The sequence below is a fragment of the Rhinolophus sinicus genome, linkage group LG02, assembly GCF_036562045.2.
Source record: "Rhinolophus sinicus isolate RSC01 linkage group LG02, ASM3656204v1, whole genome shotgun sequence".
Classification (NCBI taxonomy): Eukaryota; Metazoa; Chordata; class Mammalia; order Chiroptera; family Rhinolophidae; genus Rhinolophus; species Rhinolophus sinicus.
The window spans coordinates 81,491,370-81,510,742 of NC_133752.1; the positions used below are offsets into that span (position 1 = coordinate 81,491,370).

The 19,373-nt window shown below is 35.3% G+C and overlaps 1 protein-coding gene across 27 annotated transcripts in view; it reads right to left on the bottom strand.

Annotated features, from left to right (window-relative positions):
- Positions 1–19,373, bottom strand: part of CREM (cAMP responsive element modulator) — a 70,187-nt gene that overhangs the window by 36,232 nt on the left and 14,582 nt on the right. For 10 of the 27 annotated variants that reach the window (XM_019741721.2, XM_019741713.2, XM_019741711.2 and 7 more), the window contains 3 exons: positions 15,886–16,009; positions 5,568–5,618; positions 136–282 (listed from right to left, as the gene is read on the bottom strand). In XM_019741721.2, the coding sequence (XP_019597280.1) occupies positions 136–282; positions 5,568–5,618; positions 15,886–16,009 (322 nt within the window). Of the gene's footprint in view, positions 1–135; positions 283–5,567; positions 5,619–15,885; positions 16,010–19,373 lie in introns of those variants that run through there. The other 17 variants (XM_019741731.2, XM_019741729.2, XM_019741723.2 and 14 more) reach the window with 4 other exon arrangements.

The following is a 19,373-nucleotide window of genomic DNA, read 5'->3' on the forward strand; positions in this document are numbered from 1 at the left end:
TCCTCCAAATATCTAATAAAATGACTCGAGCATGAAAGCAACACAAGGAAAAGAAGATAAGTGAATTAGTTTAAAAAAGAAAAGAAGAAGAAGCTCTAGAAAGTCAAAGACAAATCATCTGGGAAGGAAGCTAACCTGAACAGTTTGTATTTGTGGTGACTGAATAACCGATGGCTGTGGTGTCTGAATTACTCCCTGGACATGTACAGTTTGGCCTGAAGGTAACTGTACTAGAGTTACATCTGGGGAGCCTCTTCCGGTGCCTGATCCAGCTACAGAAACCTGCAAAAATGACCATCGTTGAGGATTAAGGCTGGACCTTTTTATTTGTTCTTTTTTCTTTTTCTTTTTTTAAAGAGTACCATTCACTATAATGACTGGCCTATTTTTCCTGCTTCTGAGAAATGACAAGCAAGCTGGGGTACTTACCAATTAGGAGGTGGTCACTGTCCTGGAACAGTCATTCTCTGATGTGATAGTAAAGAACCCATGCTCCTCACTTTCAGTTCCCATGCTTCGGTGGCTAAGAATATTCCAAGCACAAAGTTCTAAAGCAGTTAAACTACCTCACTACGACCTCATGACTATTAACAGTGAAGCCTTATTTAGGTCAGAGTATAAACTACCCTCTCTAACTTTATGAGAAATTGAGACAGAAATTAAATATGGTGAATTATTTTTCAATAAATGAAACGTTTGACATATGATATCCTAGTAGTACTCCAGATGCAAACTAATGTCTGATCTACACTGATGAAAATCGCAGTTATTTTTATGCTCCCATAATCACAAAAAAAAGCACAGGCCAAAGAAATTCCAGGACTTCTCATGCTCTTAGTGTCTCTGACTCAGAGAAGACTCATGTCTTGGAGCTTGTGTGGCCCTCTCACACTTTTACTCTCCCCTAGCTTGAGCATCCAGAGGCCCAGAACCATCCCATCACTTAGCCTGCAGAGAAGAGAGTACAGCCATCTCCTAGCCACTTTGAGTGCTTTCATCAGCGATCCCTTCTGGCAAAACACAATAATACTTCCAAGGCCTCTGGACTCAAACAAAACCTGCAAAGTTTTCTAATTAGTAGTCTACTCATGTAATCTTAGAAACTTTGCCTTATTTTACTAAGTTTTATTACTCATTACAACTTACTTAAAAAAGTCAGAGATTTTGGAAATAAAATAAGCTACCAGTTTCTATTATGAGTGGTAGTAGAACCACACAAATTTTGCAGCAAGCTTCTGTGGGACCTTACTTTAAGGAATACCAATGATTTCTAATCTACTTATACTACTTGAAGAGAATTATTTAAAAATGGGTTTTATAACAAATTTACATCATTTCCTTAGAAGGCAAACTTCTTTCATCCATGCAAGAGAACCTCTGTGGTGAGCATTGTACTAGGTGCTCAAGGGTAAAAAGTAGAATTGCTAAAACTAACACCTAAGAAACAATAGCACATGAAAGTCTAGGCCGTGAAAGTCATGGGAGTACAGAATAGAAAGATCAGTATGGGCATGAACAATAAGTGAAGGCTCTGTGTAGAAGCCATAGCTTGAGCTGGGCCTTGATATGAGCCTGGATAACACAGAGGCAGGAAGGTGAGAAACTAGGGTCAAGACAACCAACATGCATCCCAAGGGAAAAATTCATCCCACCTGCCCTGGAGTATCATTTTCTACCTTAGATTTTAGGGGAAAGAAAAAGGTTATCCCATAATGGAACCAGTAAACTCAACAACTAGAAGTGTGTAAAAAAAAAAAAAAAAAAAATTGGGAGGATTTATTTCACAAATGTTCCCAGAACAAAAAGCAATTCTGTGTGCATTATAAAAAGGTATCCACTTCTGTGTGAACCAATTACCAAAAGTACTCCTTCTGCCACACAACTAATTGTCAAACTTTTTAGTTTCAGGACAACTTTACACTCTTAAAAATTAATGATAACCTGAAAGAGCTTTTGTTTATGTGATTTATATCCAGTAGGGTACTATAAATGTTTAACAACCAGCTCTTGGGAAAGGAGATCCCTGATCCTTGGTCCGTAACTTTTGTTGATTCCTGTAATGTAAATACTCTTACGACGGCAGATTTCAAGCTACCAGTGGGTGACACTGAACACAGAATTGGAAAAAGATGTGCACAATCGGCTTTTGCAAGCCGGCACCAGCATAACACTGGGTATGTGTATTGATATTTACCACCTTAGACATTAAAACTAAAAAATTTAAAAAATACTTAGTAACTCATTTAAAAATAACAATAACTGTATTACATACTAACAAATAACATTTTATGAAGATTATATTTTCCAAAACAAAAAAATTAGGGACAAGTGTGTCAAAGTTTTACATTTTTACAAATTCTTTTAATGTCTAGTTTAAATAAAAATAGCTCTCATACCTACTTCTGCACTTAACCTGTTGCAATATCTTATTTTAGTGGTTATGTAAAAAAAAATCTGAAACTCACAGATATATGATTGGAAAAGTAGTATTTTAACAGCTTTTAAAGAAAAAGGTAGATATTTTTTGATGCTACAAAACTCAACAAGTGGTTGTTTCTTTAAAGATTAGTTACAATGTGGAATCTAAAACTATATCCATTACATTAAAATCCATTGATCTGTCTTGTACTTTGGATGGATCTTTACCCATGCATGATTTGGTAATATTGTGCAGTAGTTATTCGGAAAATATTGGCTCCTGAGTTAAGCAGATCTCCCAAATACTAACACATTTCATGATACACTACCCTGTTTCCCCAAAAATAAGATCTAGCTGGACAATCAGTTCTATTGCACCTTTTGGAGCAAAAATTAATATAAGACCCGGTATTATATTATATTATATTTACATTACATTACATTACATTATATTATATTATAAAGACCCGGTCTTATAGTAAAATAAGACCGGGTCTTATATTAATTTTTGCTCCAAAAGATGCATTAGAGCTGATTGTCCGGCTAGGTCTTATTTTCAGGGAAACACGGTATGAGAAAAGCACATTCATTAAAATCAACATCAATCATATCAGAAAACAGGAAATATTGGGAAGCTATCGAGCTCAAAATGGCAAATGCAGGTTTTCCAAAATTCAAAACTTCTGCTTAAAAGCTGGAATTTTATCATTGGCAATAAATACTGTCAATTGTTTTCCTTGAAGTGACAAGCTCAGTTCATTTGCTTTTGAGAAAATACTCATTTGAATAGCTATAGTTTGGTTATTAGCCATTCTTTTGACAAAAATGATGTCCTGTGAAAAAAAACCCAGCTAGTTGATCTTGCCACTCAAACAATAACTCAAGTGTTGTTTTATTCAAGATCACCATTGGTCTTCAGTATACAGCAGAAATGCTTTCAGTAAATGTCCTGGTTTCATGACAGCATATTAAAACACATACTCAAGGGTTAAGATTTAACACAATAGGTAGTATTTACTGTTTCGTTGAGCATATTCTTAAGCGAAACTGATTTTCCCCCTGCCAAGTGAATGGCAGTAAAGAAAACAATGACAACTATACATTTTGGTGCCTCTGACTTGATTCTTGCTAAGGCACTAAGAGTTTGACCCCCACTCCCACTGTTTTTGTATCATCAGTGTAAATGACAACACAGAGGAAAAGGAAAATAGTTCTTAGCATTATTGTGAAAATAGTTTTGTCCTCCCAAACCTCCTGGAAGAATCCTCAGTCTCCCCCAGGGTTCTGTGCACCACACCTTGAAAATGGCTGCTATCCTAATGTCGCCCCCTAGGCTCTGGCAGAGTGCTGAGGCCGATTGTGATTTCAGCTCCACAGCTAAAACCACCATACCCAGTAACCTGGATGGACAGTTCACATGTCAGAGACTGAGAAAAATACTATGTAAATTCTACCCAAGAGTACAAGTATTCTTACAGACTAGACTTGTGAATGGAGAGGGTGGAGCCCACGTTCACTTTCTGGGGGGAAATGCCCCAGCTTCAAAGTTAGACATTTTGAAGAACTCAAGAACAACTCAAAAAGAGTCATGGGGTTTTGATAAGTATAAATCATGCTTTAATTATCTTTCAAGTCTAATTTTCAGGATTTTAATTTATTCAATAATCGCTCTATCAAAATGGCTTAGTGTCAAGAATACCTGCTGTGGAAAAGGAGCTGTAACCACTAATACAAAACTGTACTCCTAGAATTCTGGAGATGAGCGATATGAATTCTATAACTACAGTGAAACTTCTCTGTGTCCAAACTCTGGGCAGTGCAAAAGCTCAGGAGACAACTCTTTCGTTAAACTGCTGAAATAAAGGCTGAGAACCAGCAGAAGTGACATACTGTGGAGTTATAACTCAGGTGTATCCTTGAAAACAAAAAACCAGAAAAACCTTAGATCTAGCAAACCTGTCAGACAATCTGTATTCTCACTGATTTTACCAAAACTGACAAAGTGACCAGCATTAAGCCTATAATTGTATTGGTAAACAGGCTCAATGTCACCATTATTCATAAACAAAAAGTTCACACAGCTCCCTACCTTTAACATCTTCACATTGTATTATTATTATACTGATCACATGGACCACAATGAAATAAATGGCAACCTTGAAGTTGGTACACAGATGGCACAGAAGGAACAAAGGCAGTGACTCAAGAACATGCTTGGTGGCCCCAACGCCAAAAATGAGTAAATAAAACAGCATCTTTTTGGTTTGCGTAGGTGGTGGACTCAGTTTTAGTTGGTTAGGTGGAAAGCAATGGTAAGGCAACCAGTGGAAATGTTTAATGGGCAAGGAGAATTATGGGACTGATGCTTGGATTAGAGCTCAGACCGGAAATAAAGATCTGAGAAATGCTGACAAAGAGCAATCTATAAAGAGTGCTATAGTTGCTTTACTCATAATGTACAAATAGAATTCTAAAGCAGCTCTGGAAAGGGAATTAAGGCTTTCCTAAAAGATACTGTTACAGAGATATAAACTTTTGTTCACTTGAACAAAATTATCCATAGTACAGGTAGAAATAGAGAAATCTTTCTTATAAACGTCAAATATTTATTCCAAGACTTTTTATAATTGAAAATCTGACAGAAACAAGTTATACTTAGGAACTAACTGATTATTTTATTCTCTCAACAAATATTTATTGAGAGCTTGCCACGTGGATCAGGCCAGACAGGGGGTATATAGCAGTGAACAAGAAAAGTCTCTGCTGTCCTAGGTCAGAAGGCAGAAAACAGATGAAGAGACAAATACATAATTTTGGGTGGGGCTAAATTCTTAAAAGAAAAATAACGCAGGGTCAATGCTCAGCGAGTGACAAGGGAGCATGGAAGGAGGATATTTAGGATATACTTGATACAGCCATGTCTCAGGTGGGAACACTGACGCACAAAGTCTAACAAAAGAGAGGGGAAAAGCCATAGGAAGATATGAGTATGTTCATCACATTCCAACAATCAAGGAGGCACCTGCTCAAAAATGTTAGACACTTAAGACAGTAAAACAAAAACATAAAATGGATATACTTTATAGTTCACAATTTTATACCACTTTTTATGAGGCTTTAAAAGTGTGTAGAATGAACTCATAATTTACCTTTTTTTCCCAGCTCCCCTGAAGAATAATCAATCCTCTTCTATAGGATGCCTGAAACATAGATTACACTGATGCCACCACATCCACCAAAAACCCCACTATAGACAGTAGTTAATCTGAAGGTAAGTTAAGATGATACAACTGACAGCCTTACTTGGCTATGCAATTTTTTAAAAATCCTAATGACACTTATTACTGGGAAAACCTCACAATTTGTAACACAGCATCTGATTAGCACCTAGACTAGTTCCAATCCGTAACTAGGTTCCCTTATGATGGGGTTTATGATGTCACAGTACAGATGAGAATGTCAGAGCTACTGGGCCTGCATTCAAGGCAGTTAATAAAAGATTTAAAAACTGTGAATTCACAATATAACAGATTTTGCTATCAACTCACTGCCTGAGAAATCAAATCTATGTACTATTAATTATTTAAATTTTAAGGACTACAATGAAAAACTAACACTCTAAGCAAGAAGTTAGAAAACTATCTTGATTGCTGTGTATTACAAAAGGATTCTCAAGAGTCCATTTCTTCTATGGAAAAAAGTGTTTAAAGAATATTTCAAATATTTTAAGGTTGAAAACAGGAAAATAATATTATAAATGTAAGCACTTGAATAAAGATGCACAATATTTTATTTTTAAAGTCCTATTTAATTGTGCTGAATGAAGAGAAACACAAAATGAAAAATGTAGAGTTGGTTTTACTTTAGTGTCTTTTCCACTGAGTTGTTTTTTTCCAAAACACTGTGACTAACAAATTATAAAATCAATGGAGTTAAATTTTACTTAATTTTACCTTGAGAATATCAACTGAAAACTGTTTATTGATAGCAGAGTTAACCACCTATGACTGATGTTTTTATATTTACTTTGTTAAAATTCTGAATAGAACAACGTAGGGGTATTGCTGCCCTAACTCCTTTTTGTGTGTGTAGAACATAAATAAATATGATTTGAAATCTATAATCTAAATAAAACAAAAAATGGGGACGTGGATCACTGTTTCTGGCATTTTAAATATAAACAGCTGAATACTATGTCTCTTTAAAAAAATTCCCCCTTGAAAGCAAAGCACGTCAGAATCAAGTAATTCATAATCATAGGGTCTATTTTGATAATACTTCCAATAAACAGTATTGATCTTTTGAGGTCAAATTAAAATTAGGGGTTTTTATGCTTTGAAAGACAATGCTCGAAATTTTTTTTCCTTAGCTACTCTTATAGTATCTTCTATTTCCTATTCATAGTAGTTGGAGCATCATTTTACATTGCAAACAAATAAGATGCGTTTCATTTATCGCACTATATTTAAAAAGTACTATGAAGGGGCGGCCGGATGGCTCAGTTGGTTAGAGTGTCAGCTCTGAACAACAGGGTTGCCGGTTGGATTCCCACATGGGCCTGTGAGCTGCACCCTCCACAACTAGATTGAAGACAAGTTGCCACTGAGCTGCCGGAGGGGCAGCCAGATGGCTCAGTTGATTAGGGTGCGAGGCTCAACAACAAGGTTGCCGGTTCAATTCCCACATGGGATGGTGGGCTGAGCCCCCTGCAACTGAAGATTGAAAATGGCGACTGACTTGGAGCTGAGCTGCGCCCTCCACAACTAGATTCAAGGACAATGACTTGGAGCTGATGGGCCCTGGAGAGACACACTGTCCCCCAAGGTTCCCCAATTAAAAAAAAAAAAAAAAAAGAGCTAGAGAAGCTAAAATTAAAAAAAATAACAAGTACTATGAAAACGAACACGATCTTCATAGAAGTCAAAATTCTTTTAGCTCTAGAATGTTCAAAAATAAATCTTATGTTTGGTTTCAGTAAGACTGAAACTAAAACTGATCATAATTCACCAGCCAAATGTATTTCAAAGTAATAACACATATTAAAGTAAGTTGCAACGAGATCCTGAGCCTAACAGGGCATTTACCCAACAGATATATTGTAAGAGCAAACAGTGGATATTAAAAACTACTTTAAACAATAATACAGATCATTTCTAATAACGAATAGGAAACGTTCATGCCACAAGCCAGAAACTACAGAATGAATCCCTAAAACTACTTATTACCCAAACTTCATGTTAGTCTTTATTTCTGACAGAAATCAACACTTTTAGGAACATCTATGAAGCAAACTGCAATTCACTTGAATTATTCTATCTTATTTCTTCTACCAATTACTTGATATAAGTCCTAAAGAGCACTGACTTGGCAAAAGCAAATTTAAAAAATAGCAATATTAAACAAAATAGGGTATGTACATAAAAAGGAATATTATTCAGCCTTACAAAAGAAAGAAGTCCAATCACATGCTATAATATGACTAAATCTTGAGGGTATTACGCTAAGTGAAATAAGCCAGTCCCAAAAAGACAAATATTGGTAATTCCACTTACATGAAATCTAAAAGTAGTCAAATTCATAGAAATAGAAGTAGAATGGTGGTTACCAGGGGCTGAGGGGAGGGGTAAATAAAGAATGGTTGTTTAATGAGTCTCAAGTTCTAGATTTGTAAGATGAACAAATTCTGGAGAGCTGTTTCACAACAATGTGAATATACTTAACACTATTGAACTATATATTTAAACTTGTCAAGATTGCAGATTTTATTCACTGTTTATCACACATAAAAAATTTGGAAGAGATGATAATTAATTTGCTTCTCACCAGAAAAAAAAATTGATTTTACCAAAGTCAGTGGGACTGATTTCCTCATCATCTCATAGATATATTAGGTTGGTGCAAAAGTAATTGCGGTTTAAAAAGTTAAAAAATTGCAAAAACCGCAATTACTTTTGCACCAACATAATAATTCTAAAGCTCTGGGTGCTCTTGTATGCTTGACCCCAGAATTAAAGTTCAACACACAGAATGGCTATTGCTGTCAGGAATTACAAGGAAACAATAATACATCAAAATAGATAAAATTTAAATTATCCATTCTCATCGCAAACCCAAGGTCAGAGCTGAGTTGGGATCTAAATATGATACTATCTTATCTGCTATTGAATAATGGAGTAACAATATACAATATTTATACAGAGGGTGCCAAAAAAATGTATGTATATTTTAAGAAAGGAAAACTACATTAACATTGTATTACTCAATATATATTGATAACAAAACATGAATACAAGTCACGTTTGACTTCTGCAATTACAAGAGGTGCTCAAAGTGGTCCAGACACTTCTGATTACGATGAACTATTGCTTGAGCAGCACAGACCAAAATGTCCCCTTGTATACATTTTTTTGGCACCCCTGGTATAATAGTTACTGCATAGTACTGGGTATATACAGTATACATGTACATATACATTTCTATAGAGTAACTATATGTGTGTGTGTGTATATATATCTATATCTATATATAGATATCTCTATATCTATATATATAGATATATAATTATACCTATAGATATAGATATATAGATATAGATAGATATATAGATATATATATATATAAAATTACTACTTGCTGACTATGGATTTTCCAAGGTAATGCCCTCTGAAATGGTCTGTTTCAACACTGAGTACCTATGTATTAGAAATAATAAAGAGTTAAATGAAATCTAAAGCCAGATTGCCTGGGTTCTAACCTTTCCTCTGCCTTTTACTCACTGTGTGACCTATCATAAGTTATTCAGCCTCGATGCCTTATTTTCCTCAACTGGAAAGGAAAATGAAAACAGTACCTTTCTATAGAGTTGCTGTGAGGACTGAGTCAATTTTTACAAAGCACTTAAAAACAGTACTTGGAAAATACTGAGTATTCAATAAATGCTAACTTTTGTTATTTTTATTATTGTTACGTGTCAGTTAAGGTAATCTTAGATTAATTTTTAATTAAATTAAAATACTCATTTCATTAAATCTGTCAAAATAGAGGTCTACTGCTGCGCAGAACATACCTATTTGAAGGCAAATGTTTTTCCTGAACTATTTCTGCTTGCATCATCTTCATCTGATATTCTCTCTTCATACATTCAATACCATAAGGCTTTTCACTCCCATTCCCTTTTGGAGAACTAGAGTTTTACTTCTGAGAGGGCTCAGAAAAATCACATTTCTGAAGAGCACTATTACGATGTTGTTATCACAATCAATGAAGCGAAAACTTCCCAAAGCCTGTGTTTTCCAAATGTAATTCCTTTAATGATATGGGGTTTACAAAGGTTGTAGTAACAAAAATTAAAATAAGGCAAAGTAAATAATCTCTAAATCTTATTCAAACATGAAACTACAAAAATTAATGTTGCAAATTTCAATGTCTAGTCTACTCTACTCTTTTTGTTGTAGTTGTTTTTTATTATAGTAAAAATTCATAACATAAAATGTACCATCTTAACCATTTTTAAGCGTACAGTTCAGCAGTAAGTATATTCACCCTGTTGTGAAACAGCTCTACGTTTTCATCCTGCAAATCTGAAACTTTATACCTTTTCTATATGGCTCCCTTACACCCCCCAACCAGACTACTTTTACTAGAAAAATCAGAGAAAAGGGTAAAAAAAATAACTGCGTTTATACTCAGTTATTTCCTCATTAGTGCTAGTGACAAACTAACCTGTTATTAAAACTGAGAATGTTAACATCAAACAAAAAAGTACCCAAAGCTCATACAAAATCACTACAAATGGCAGAAAACCTTTACTTCTCATACACTAAAACAAATTCGGATGCATTGTTTGTGTGTGTGATTATAAGAAGTATAAAAACAAAATCTTTTTCTGAAATTTGACTGATTTATACCTGCTGAAATTACCTTTGAAACATCAAATTTTATTCAAAGTCAAGTATTATCACCTTTAATATACTGGGATGAAAACATAGGTGTATTCTAAAGCCAAAAGCTAACCTTTAAAGAAATCTATTAGCTATTATATACAAAATTATCAAAATATGAGTATAGGTGTATAACAAACTCTTGTTGAACAAAATGGTCACTAATATTAACAGTTCACAATTATGTTTACTTATGTCTTTGAATTATCTTCAGGAATGAGTTACATTTCAAAGCAGTACATTTTCTTGAATTAGTTGACTAAGGAACAATATATAATGCAGATTTAACATTCATTGAAAAAAATTCAGTTTTACCTTTTCTTCCAAGTTTTGTTCATTTTCAGAGTTAATTCTAAGTGAATACAAACATCATGTTCAAAAAACATTAAATTAGGGCAATGAAAAAGAGCTAGGATAAGGAATACATAAAAATAAGGAGCAACAGATAGTCAACCGTAAATGTAAATTTTTATTCCAAAATCTTAAGAGGAACATTTTTCTTCTTCAGTAAGAGTCCCTCAAGAAAGGGTATTAGCATATTAAAGTTTTAAAAAACAAGATTCGATTAAACACTGAACTTAAAGTGATCTACTTAGGTGACAGTAAATATACCAAATCAATCTAACACAATGCAGACCATCTTTAATATACAAATATGATGTTGCTGACCCATTATCTATAACAAATGCTGCTTGGGTTTGCTTTGTTTTCTGATAGCCACTGATATCTTTCCTGGTCCTATTTAGGACCAAGAAGATGGATTTGGGGCACATTTGGCCAAAACAATGACATATACTATGTCAATTTTCCATCAGACTGAAATATCATGTTTCCCCCCAAATAAGACCATCAACTCTAATGCGTCTTTTGGAGCAAAAATTAATATAAGACCCGGTCTTATTTTAATATAAGACCAGGCATAATATAATTATAATATAGTATCAGGTTTTATATTAATTTTTGCTCCAAAAGACGCATTGGAGCTGATAGTCTGGCTAGGTCTTATTTCTGGGGAAACACAACAGAAAACCTACAATTCATACATTAAAACATATCTTTTGTTAAATAATCCCTACTTCAATCCCCTACTGCATGGCAGGCCTGCTTTATTCTGAGGTACTTCTTTACATACTGTTTGCATTCAGAACAGAGAGGATAAGAAAGGAGATTAATAAGCCCTGAACAATATACTCTACACGCTAGTGGCTTTCTCTGCTCCCTAGCGGTCCTCTTGTTTCCAAAAATACACAGGTCCTCTGAAAGGTTCAATTTTATAGGAGAACGAATTCTCTCCAAGCATGATGCTGACCCTGCTGATCTCCAGAGTCTCCTTCCAGCTCTAAGACTAGTGATTCCACACCTTACATCCCTCCTTTCTCCTTGCTGAAACTTTGAAAATTAGTCATTTATAAATGAGTTACTTAGCTTTCATTGTTGAGGTGTCACACATAGGCCACAGCTCCATCAGCAGTGACAAGGAATGAAGCTTTAAAGTACATCCTTTAAACTACTAGTTTTAAAGTACATCCTTTCCAGTGGCTCCACCTGGATTACCTCGCCCACCCAGATCTTCATGGCAGCATTAATTCCCAAGAGACTTGGAAAAGTTCTTGGTTGTCACTCATGTTGCTCACTCATGTTGCTCTCAGAGTAGATTACACATTTGTGAGATAAATGGGGAAATATGAATATGGAGTGCATATTATGCCAAGGAAGTATGCTTGATTTTATTAGGTATGATGACATTTGGTTACATAATAAAATGTCCATAATCTTTTAAGAGTTGCATACCCAGAAGTAGGAGTGAAATGACACGATGTCTGAGATCTGCAGAGATGCTTAAAATACTTCAACAGAAAGGGGGGAAAAAGATAGATGAGGCAAGTGCTACAAAAATATTAAAAATTATTAAGTTTATATATATGAGGGAGCATCATTCCATTCTGTGTTTGACATCTTTAATCACAAAAGAAATTTTAACTTCCCATTAGCCATTTGAAGATTATATTATTTCCAGAGGATGTAAATGTGACTATTTTAAAACTACCTGTATATATAGTAATTTTACTTTTCACTATTTTGGCTTTTGGAAAGGGTTTCCTCCTGGTTTGGTTATTTAAAATAGACTGTCTAATTTATTGCCAAGAGTTTTTCCAGGGGAAAGAGGGATGGACTCTATCACATACACTTAACAAACAAGATACCAGTTTCAATTAAAATTAAATCAACATTTAAAAAAGGGGGTGGGGGCGGGTTGCCAGTTAGCTCAGTCGGTTAGAGCGTGGTGCTAAGAACACCAAGTTGTGGGGGATCGCCCTCATAGGCCACTGTGCGCTGCACCCTCCTTAAAAACACACAAACACACAAAAAATATCCTCAGGAAAGAAAGCCTAGTCATATTTAACCTCAACTACTTGCCACCCAAAGGGCTGTTTATGGCAACTCCTGCTTCCAGCTCTTTGACATTATCACCAGGGTGACTTCTGTTTACTTTAGAATACAGATAGAAGTGAAAGGCTCCATTTTTTATCTGGGAAGTTATAAAATAGAAAACCTGGAAACTGCAAACTCCAGTTTCCCTTGGTGCACTACTGCCCCCAATGAGCGGAACAGAGAGAGGCCTGAGGGCCAAGAGCAAGCTCAAGTTTTCAGATCTTTGTAAATGGGAGGATTTTCAGAGTAAACTTGACTATCAGATGCTTTGGAAAGCCAAGGTACTCAAAACTACTCCTGTCAAATGACAAGATGCAAAGGATCAAACCAGCTGAATCTTTTCTGTTCTCACACTAACAATAATTTAACCATGTAAAAAGGAAAGTAACTGTTATAAATTCCTCTTTATACAAAACTGAATTAAGTCTAAAACATTTGTGAATTTACAATCCTCTATTTTGAAGAAAATGAAACAAGCGGCAAGTAAATACAACGGTATCAGGAATTATTCAGAAGAGTCAATCACTTTTAGCATACATTATACGTTTAATAGATTTCAGCTTGATTTCCTAATCCTTCTATTATACATTATTGCATAATAATAATGAATACTCATAAATGTAGAGCTTCAGGCACCACAAAAATCTAAATTAGTAATTGTATTTAGAAAATTTTGACTGCTGAGAATTGTGTCCTAATTCTTTGAAAAATCACGATCCATGCATGGCAGAGATAGAGGGTAACTCTTAGTTAACCAAAATAATCAATAAACCTGCATACAAAGTACTTCTTAATCTCTTAACATGCCTGGTATGTGAAGGATAAAAACCACAGTTTATTTCTTGATCAAATATTGCAAACATATAAAATAGAATAATATAGCAAGTCCGTGAACTTGCTATCCAGATTTAATAAATATCAGCATTTGATATACTTGAGATTTTGGAAAAAGGAAGCATTATGAATGGAAGCCACAGGCTTCTCCAGTTCTCTGGTTTAGCCTTCCCACAAGTCCCTATCTCCCCCTTCCATTTTATTCAAAACACTCCCAACTTTCCCACACCCCCGTTCTTACTTCTTTGTCTCACAGACCCATGTTTCTCTATTATTTCACAGAAAAATTTCTTAAAGAATCTATATTTCCAATTTCCACTTCTTCTCCCTCATTTATTCTCTAACCTACTAAAACCTTGTTTCTGTTCATTGGACTCCTATTCAATTCCAAAACCTCATACATCCAAGGTTATTTTTCAGACTTCATATTGGTTGACCTCTTTAGCAACTTCTGAGGCTCACGCAGGCTGAAGGTCCTCAGAGTTGCAAATTATCATCTTTAGACAATGGAGAGCTATTGTTTTGACTGTGCAGGCCCAGAAGGCTGGGGGAAAAGGCATGTGTGAAGGTCAGTGAGTCAGTTCCTAAAGGAGGGAAGTGAGGCAGAAGAAAGATTTGCTTTAGACTACCACGTCCAGCAAAAAGGCAGAATTACAGACCAAAACATAGTTATAAAAACTCCAGAAAATCCCCAATTCATGAGAAAAAAATACGTACATTCTATTCTATTCTATTCACACAGACAAAAAGACTAAAGGATATAGACCAAAATGATAACAATGATTATGTTTCTCCATGTTAAGATGATGGATAATTTTATTCTTTATAATAATATATACTTAGCTAATTTTCCACAATGAACATGGTTTTTTTTTTCTTTAAATGAGCAAAAGGGTGCCTTTTTTTGTTCTTAACAGCAAAGGTCTGCATGCCTGTCTACCGGGGTAACAAAAGAGGGTTGTTGCCAGGGAGATGCAGCTCTGCAGAATACTTGGGAAGAGGAAACCCCTGGGGAACAAGTGGGTGTCAGGAGCTTCAAAGAAGAAAGAAAAGCAGGCTGGGTGCTTGGGGCCCCGTCTTGGGAGAGAAGAGACCTGATGGGAACCAATCTGGCCTGAGACAACCCAGGAAGTGCCTGGCATGCCCCGTAGGCCTTCTAGTCAGCCATCAGGCCTTTTCTCTTCTTCAGGATACGGTGGGAAGCTCTCTGTGGCTCTGTCCTCACACTACCATGACTCCACCCAGATGGTGTCCACTACCAGTCGCTGACTGCTAGTCCAGCTTCCACACAGCTACTAATGTTCTCAACACAGTGAACACTGGAAAATATTTCAAGACCATTTAGAATACAGGATACTCTATACTCTCAAATGTATCAAACTCTGCTGACCTGACCAGCTCCCATCCCTGACCCTAAGCTCCAGGAACCTTGACACCTGTAGTTCTCTGACTGCAGTCTTCCTTGGCCTAGAATATTCTTCCCTATCCCTACCCACCTGGTAAATTCCTATGCACCCTTTATTTTATGTCCAACTCAAAAGTAAAATCCTTTCACAGCACTCCTAGTCAACTGGTGCTCCCTCCCTCTGCACGCCTTAGTCGTTCTGTACATAACATTTGATAGCACTTCTTACAGAACTGGAATTATCATTCAAATACCCGTCTGCCCCACTAAACCATGAGATATTTAAGGCCAGGAACCACATATCCCCAAGCACCTAGAATAGTGCTTAGATACAGGAAGTACTCAATAAATATTTGACGAACTAAACAAATAAATGTGTTTTTACTACATATTGTTATAGATATCTCAGAAATAAATTTTAGGAGCTGACACTAACTCATACTGGTACTCTCTAAATGAAACCAATTCAGTTTAAGACCGAACTAAAAAGAAAGTAAAGACCAAACCAAATATATACTGGGCAAAAAGGTAAGAGTTCTGCCATATTTATAGCTACGAGTATAAAACTATACCAGTTTGGAATTATCAACCTTCTCAAATAATAATCTGAGGAATAAGTATTGTGGAAAGGTTTCGTTTTTCCTTGCCCAGCAGTGGAGTGAGCACTGCAAAGTTACGATTCAAACATAATTCAAACATACAGATTCTCTTCAAAATCAAATCAGTAAGAATGGCTGATAACCAGGGAACAAGGGAAACAAGATAAGTTGCAAGAAAACAGAATCTACACATGATTCTCATTTCTATATAGTTTAACTTCCATCTGTGTCTTCCTACTATCTACACTGAATTTACCTGAGCTAAAGTAGGGATTGAATTTTGACCAGACTGGGTCTGCATATGGGCAGATCTGCTCTCTGCCATGGAATCAGTTATACGTCCATCCTGCTGAGATTCAATTGTTTCCATGGTCATTTGTCTGAAAAAACAATAAAAAGGAAGAAATATTAAGGTCCTATCTGAAACATTTGTTTTTATACCTATCTTTCTGATATTCATTTCTGTCATCCAAATGTACTATTGTATCTTATTTTTTCAAGAAATTGGTTCAGTGACAGAGTCCTAACTCGCCTAACTAAGTTCTGAGTCCTAAACTTAAGGTACCTCCTCTGCTCTCCAGATATTTAAAAAAAAAAAAATTTTTTTTGAAACTTACAATAAAATCTCTTTGATAATTATTTTAAGCCCTGTAGTATGAGTAGTAAAATTAGGTTTTCTAATTTAAATAAAGTATGAATATTCTATGATTCTCAAGGCCTAATATATCTACTTTATAATGATGTAGTATTAAAGAATTTTCCTACTGTCTAAATAAAATGCATTATAATATAAAGGTACGCCTAGCTTTGTCAGCACTAAGTAGTGTATGATAAACAAGCCCCTCAAACTGAACCGCTGAGGTAACCACTTGTCATCCAGCTCCTCAGTTAAAGAGGAGAATCTAATTTTTGCAGGACAAACATTTGACAATTTTTTTGCCTATGATTTCAATTTAAGTTAATGATTTCTACATGGAGTCTTTCCAGATAGAAGGTAAACTTTATTGTAACAAATTTTATCCTACTAGGAGAAAATATAAAATGCAAACAAGTTAAACAATATCAAATTTTAAAAACTTATAGGAACTACTCCCTGCTGTTGTACATCCTTTCAATTGTCAATAATATGTTTTCCCCCCACCTTAGAATACATATCCAAATAATATACAGGCCACTTAGAGCTTTGAATTATCAATGTATAGACCTTTTCCCCCATATTTAATTAACTGCCAGATCTGAAAGACCCTTCAGCTAAATCTTGCACTACCTTCTTTTGCATTTCAACAGCCATTTAACTACCTTCTAAGCCTTCCATTTTCAAACCTGTCAGCTATAGTCGTTACTTCTCACTATTTAGTCATTTTAATACTTATGATCATGACAATTTAGAACAATTATAAACAATAAAAATCTACAGTCTATTATGAAAAAAATGTTTCTCCCTCAATATCCTCAAATTTCTTTATTCTTATTAATTCTCAGCAGGGCCTCTCCAATTCCAGGCAAGTATAAGTCACCAACGATCATAAACTCCCAATTCCCATGGCGCTACTTTTGCTTATGAGAGCAGTTCCCGAAGATAAGACTTCAGAGCATCAGTTCTGCAAGACATGAAAAGGTATTATCTGGGAAAAGAGGGTAAGGGAACGCTTAGTCAAAACGTTTTAAATAACTAGGATTAAAAGGGTTTTGTATGACTTCCCAGAAGCTTGAATATGCTAGTCTGCTTTGAGAAGGGTGGAGGGTGCAGATCTAATAGGCAGCATTTTCCAAAAAATATTTAACCACCAAAAGCCCCCTTTCCACAAAGCATGTCCTAGCAGTAGTGTTTTGGAAACGACTCAAGAAATGCTGTGTTATGCTATTTTTCACACCTTTATTAAAAGCTCTCTTAAGGCTCTGCCAAGAATTTGAGTTTTATCTCAAATATTACATACTGAAAGGCCTTCCCCAGTAAACTCTATTCATTTTAGAAACATTCACTTAGCAATATCTACATGAAAGGCCCTGAAAATACACAAGTTGGTTAGTTACAACTCTTGCCCTGAAGGAATTCACTCACTAGTTGGCCCTTGGTTTCTCAAAGTATGGTCCTTGGCCATCCTGTATTAGAATTAACCAATATAAAAATAATAATAAAAATGAAGATTTCAAGGCTCCACCCCAAATCTACTGAATCAAACTTTCTGGGAATCAATTTTTTATATTAAAGAGATTCTGATGTACATTAAATCCTGAGAAAAACTTAGCTTACTGGTAAATTCTATCAGGTATACCAGTAATACAAGTATAGTAACTTAAATTGTGCGAAGGATGCTATGTATGAAATGCTTTGGGAAACATAGGAGGGAATGATTTAGTCTGCCCTAGGATGGGGCCACATGAATTGTATTTGGAAGAATGAAGATTTTTTTCACCAGGTAGAAAAGGAAAGGAGGATTGAGAAGAAAGGTACAGAGTATGTTTAGAAAATATTATAGCTGATTATATAGAGAATCTGGGTGATAGGGGAGCCTATTTAGATTTAGTGGGGAGGAGGAGGATGAGTGGAAGTAGGGCAGGTAAGGTTGGATGGAATCAGATGAATAGCTTTCAATACTCTGGGATAGCAAAATGTCCACCTCACTCAGGCTTCTCCTCTGCTCTAGGTTGTTCCTTATCTACGGAACCAATCTATATTGTATAAAATTCAACTATTTGACATCTACATAGAATTCAATCAAGAACCAGACAATAAGCAAAGGTTACTTGTTAATAGGAAACAAATGGCCCAAAGACCATACACCAAAACTTCTGACTGAAGAGAACCTCTTCTGGTCCATATTTTAAACCCATTCGTTTTTATTTCAAATACAACCCTCATTTATCTGGTGTCTAAATATACTGGCTACAAGAAGTGACAGCTGACAATGGGCAGGGGTAAGGAGAAGCTATATAAAATATAACAAACACTTCAAGAATTCCAAAGGTTTAGCAATTTGGGTTCATACAGGGTAAAGTTGCCTAGTTCTTTATATTCAAGAAATTGAAGGATTTATTAAAACTCATTAAGTGATATTTACAATAACTGTCCTGAGTCATATGGACTTACGGGGGGAATCACTTCATAGATTGTATAGATGCCTAACCCCTGCACTATACACCCAAACCTGATGTAGAATAATATTGAATGTCAAACTATAATTAAATATATATACCGGGATACTGAAAAAATGTATACAAGTGGACACTTTGGTCACCATTGCTCAAACAATAGTTCACCGTAATCAGAAGTGCCTGGACGCTGATGGTAACCGCTTTGAGCACCTCTTGTAATTGCAAAGTCAAACATGACTTGTATTCAACTTTTGTTATCGGTATATATTGAGTATTATAATTTTAATAGCTTTTTTCTTTCTTAAAATGTACATACATGTTTTTGAGACCCTCTGTATATCTATCTTGCCATATACAGATAGACAGATATAGATATATATTAATGGGATGTAAAGTACAGCATAGGGAATAGAGTCAATGGTATTGTAACAGCTACATACGATGTCAGAGGAGTAGTATCACTTTGTGAGGGGTGTAAATGTCTAATCATTATGATGTTTTGTACACCTGAAACTAATATTAAAAATTAAAATTAAATTTAAAAAAATAAATAAAAATGGAAAAAAAAAAAGCTTTACTAATACCTAGTATACTTTAAGGAGAGAGGGATATACATAATAGAATCCAGGAAGACTTCCATTTAAAAAG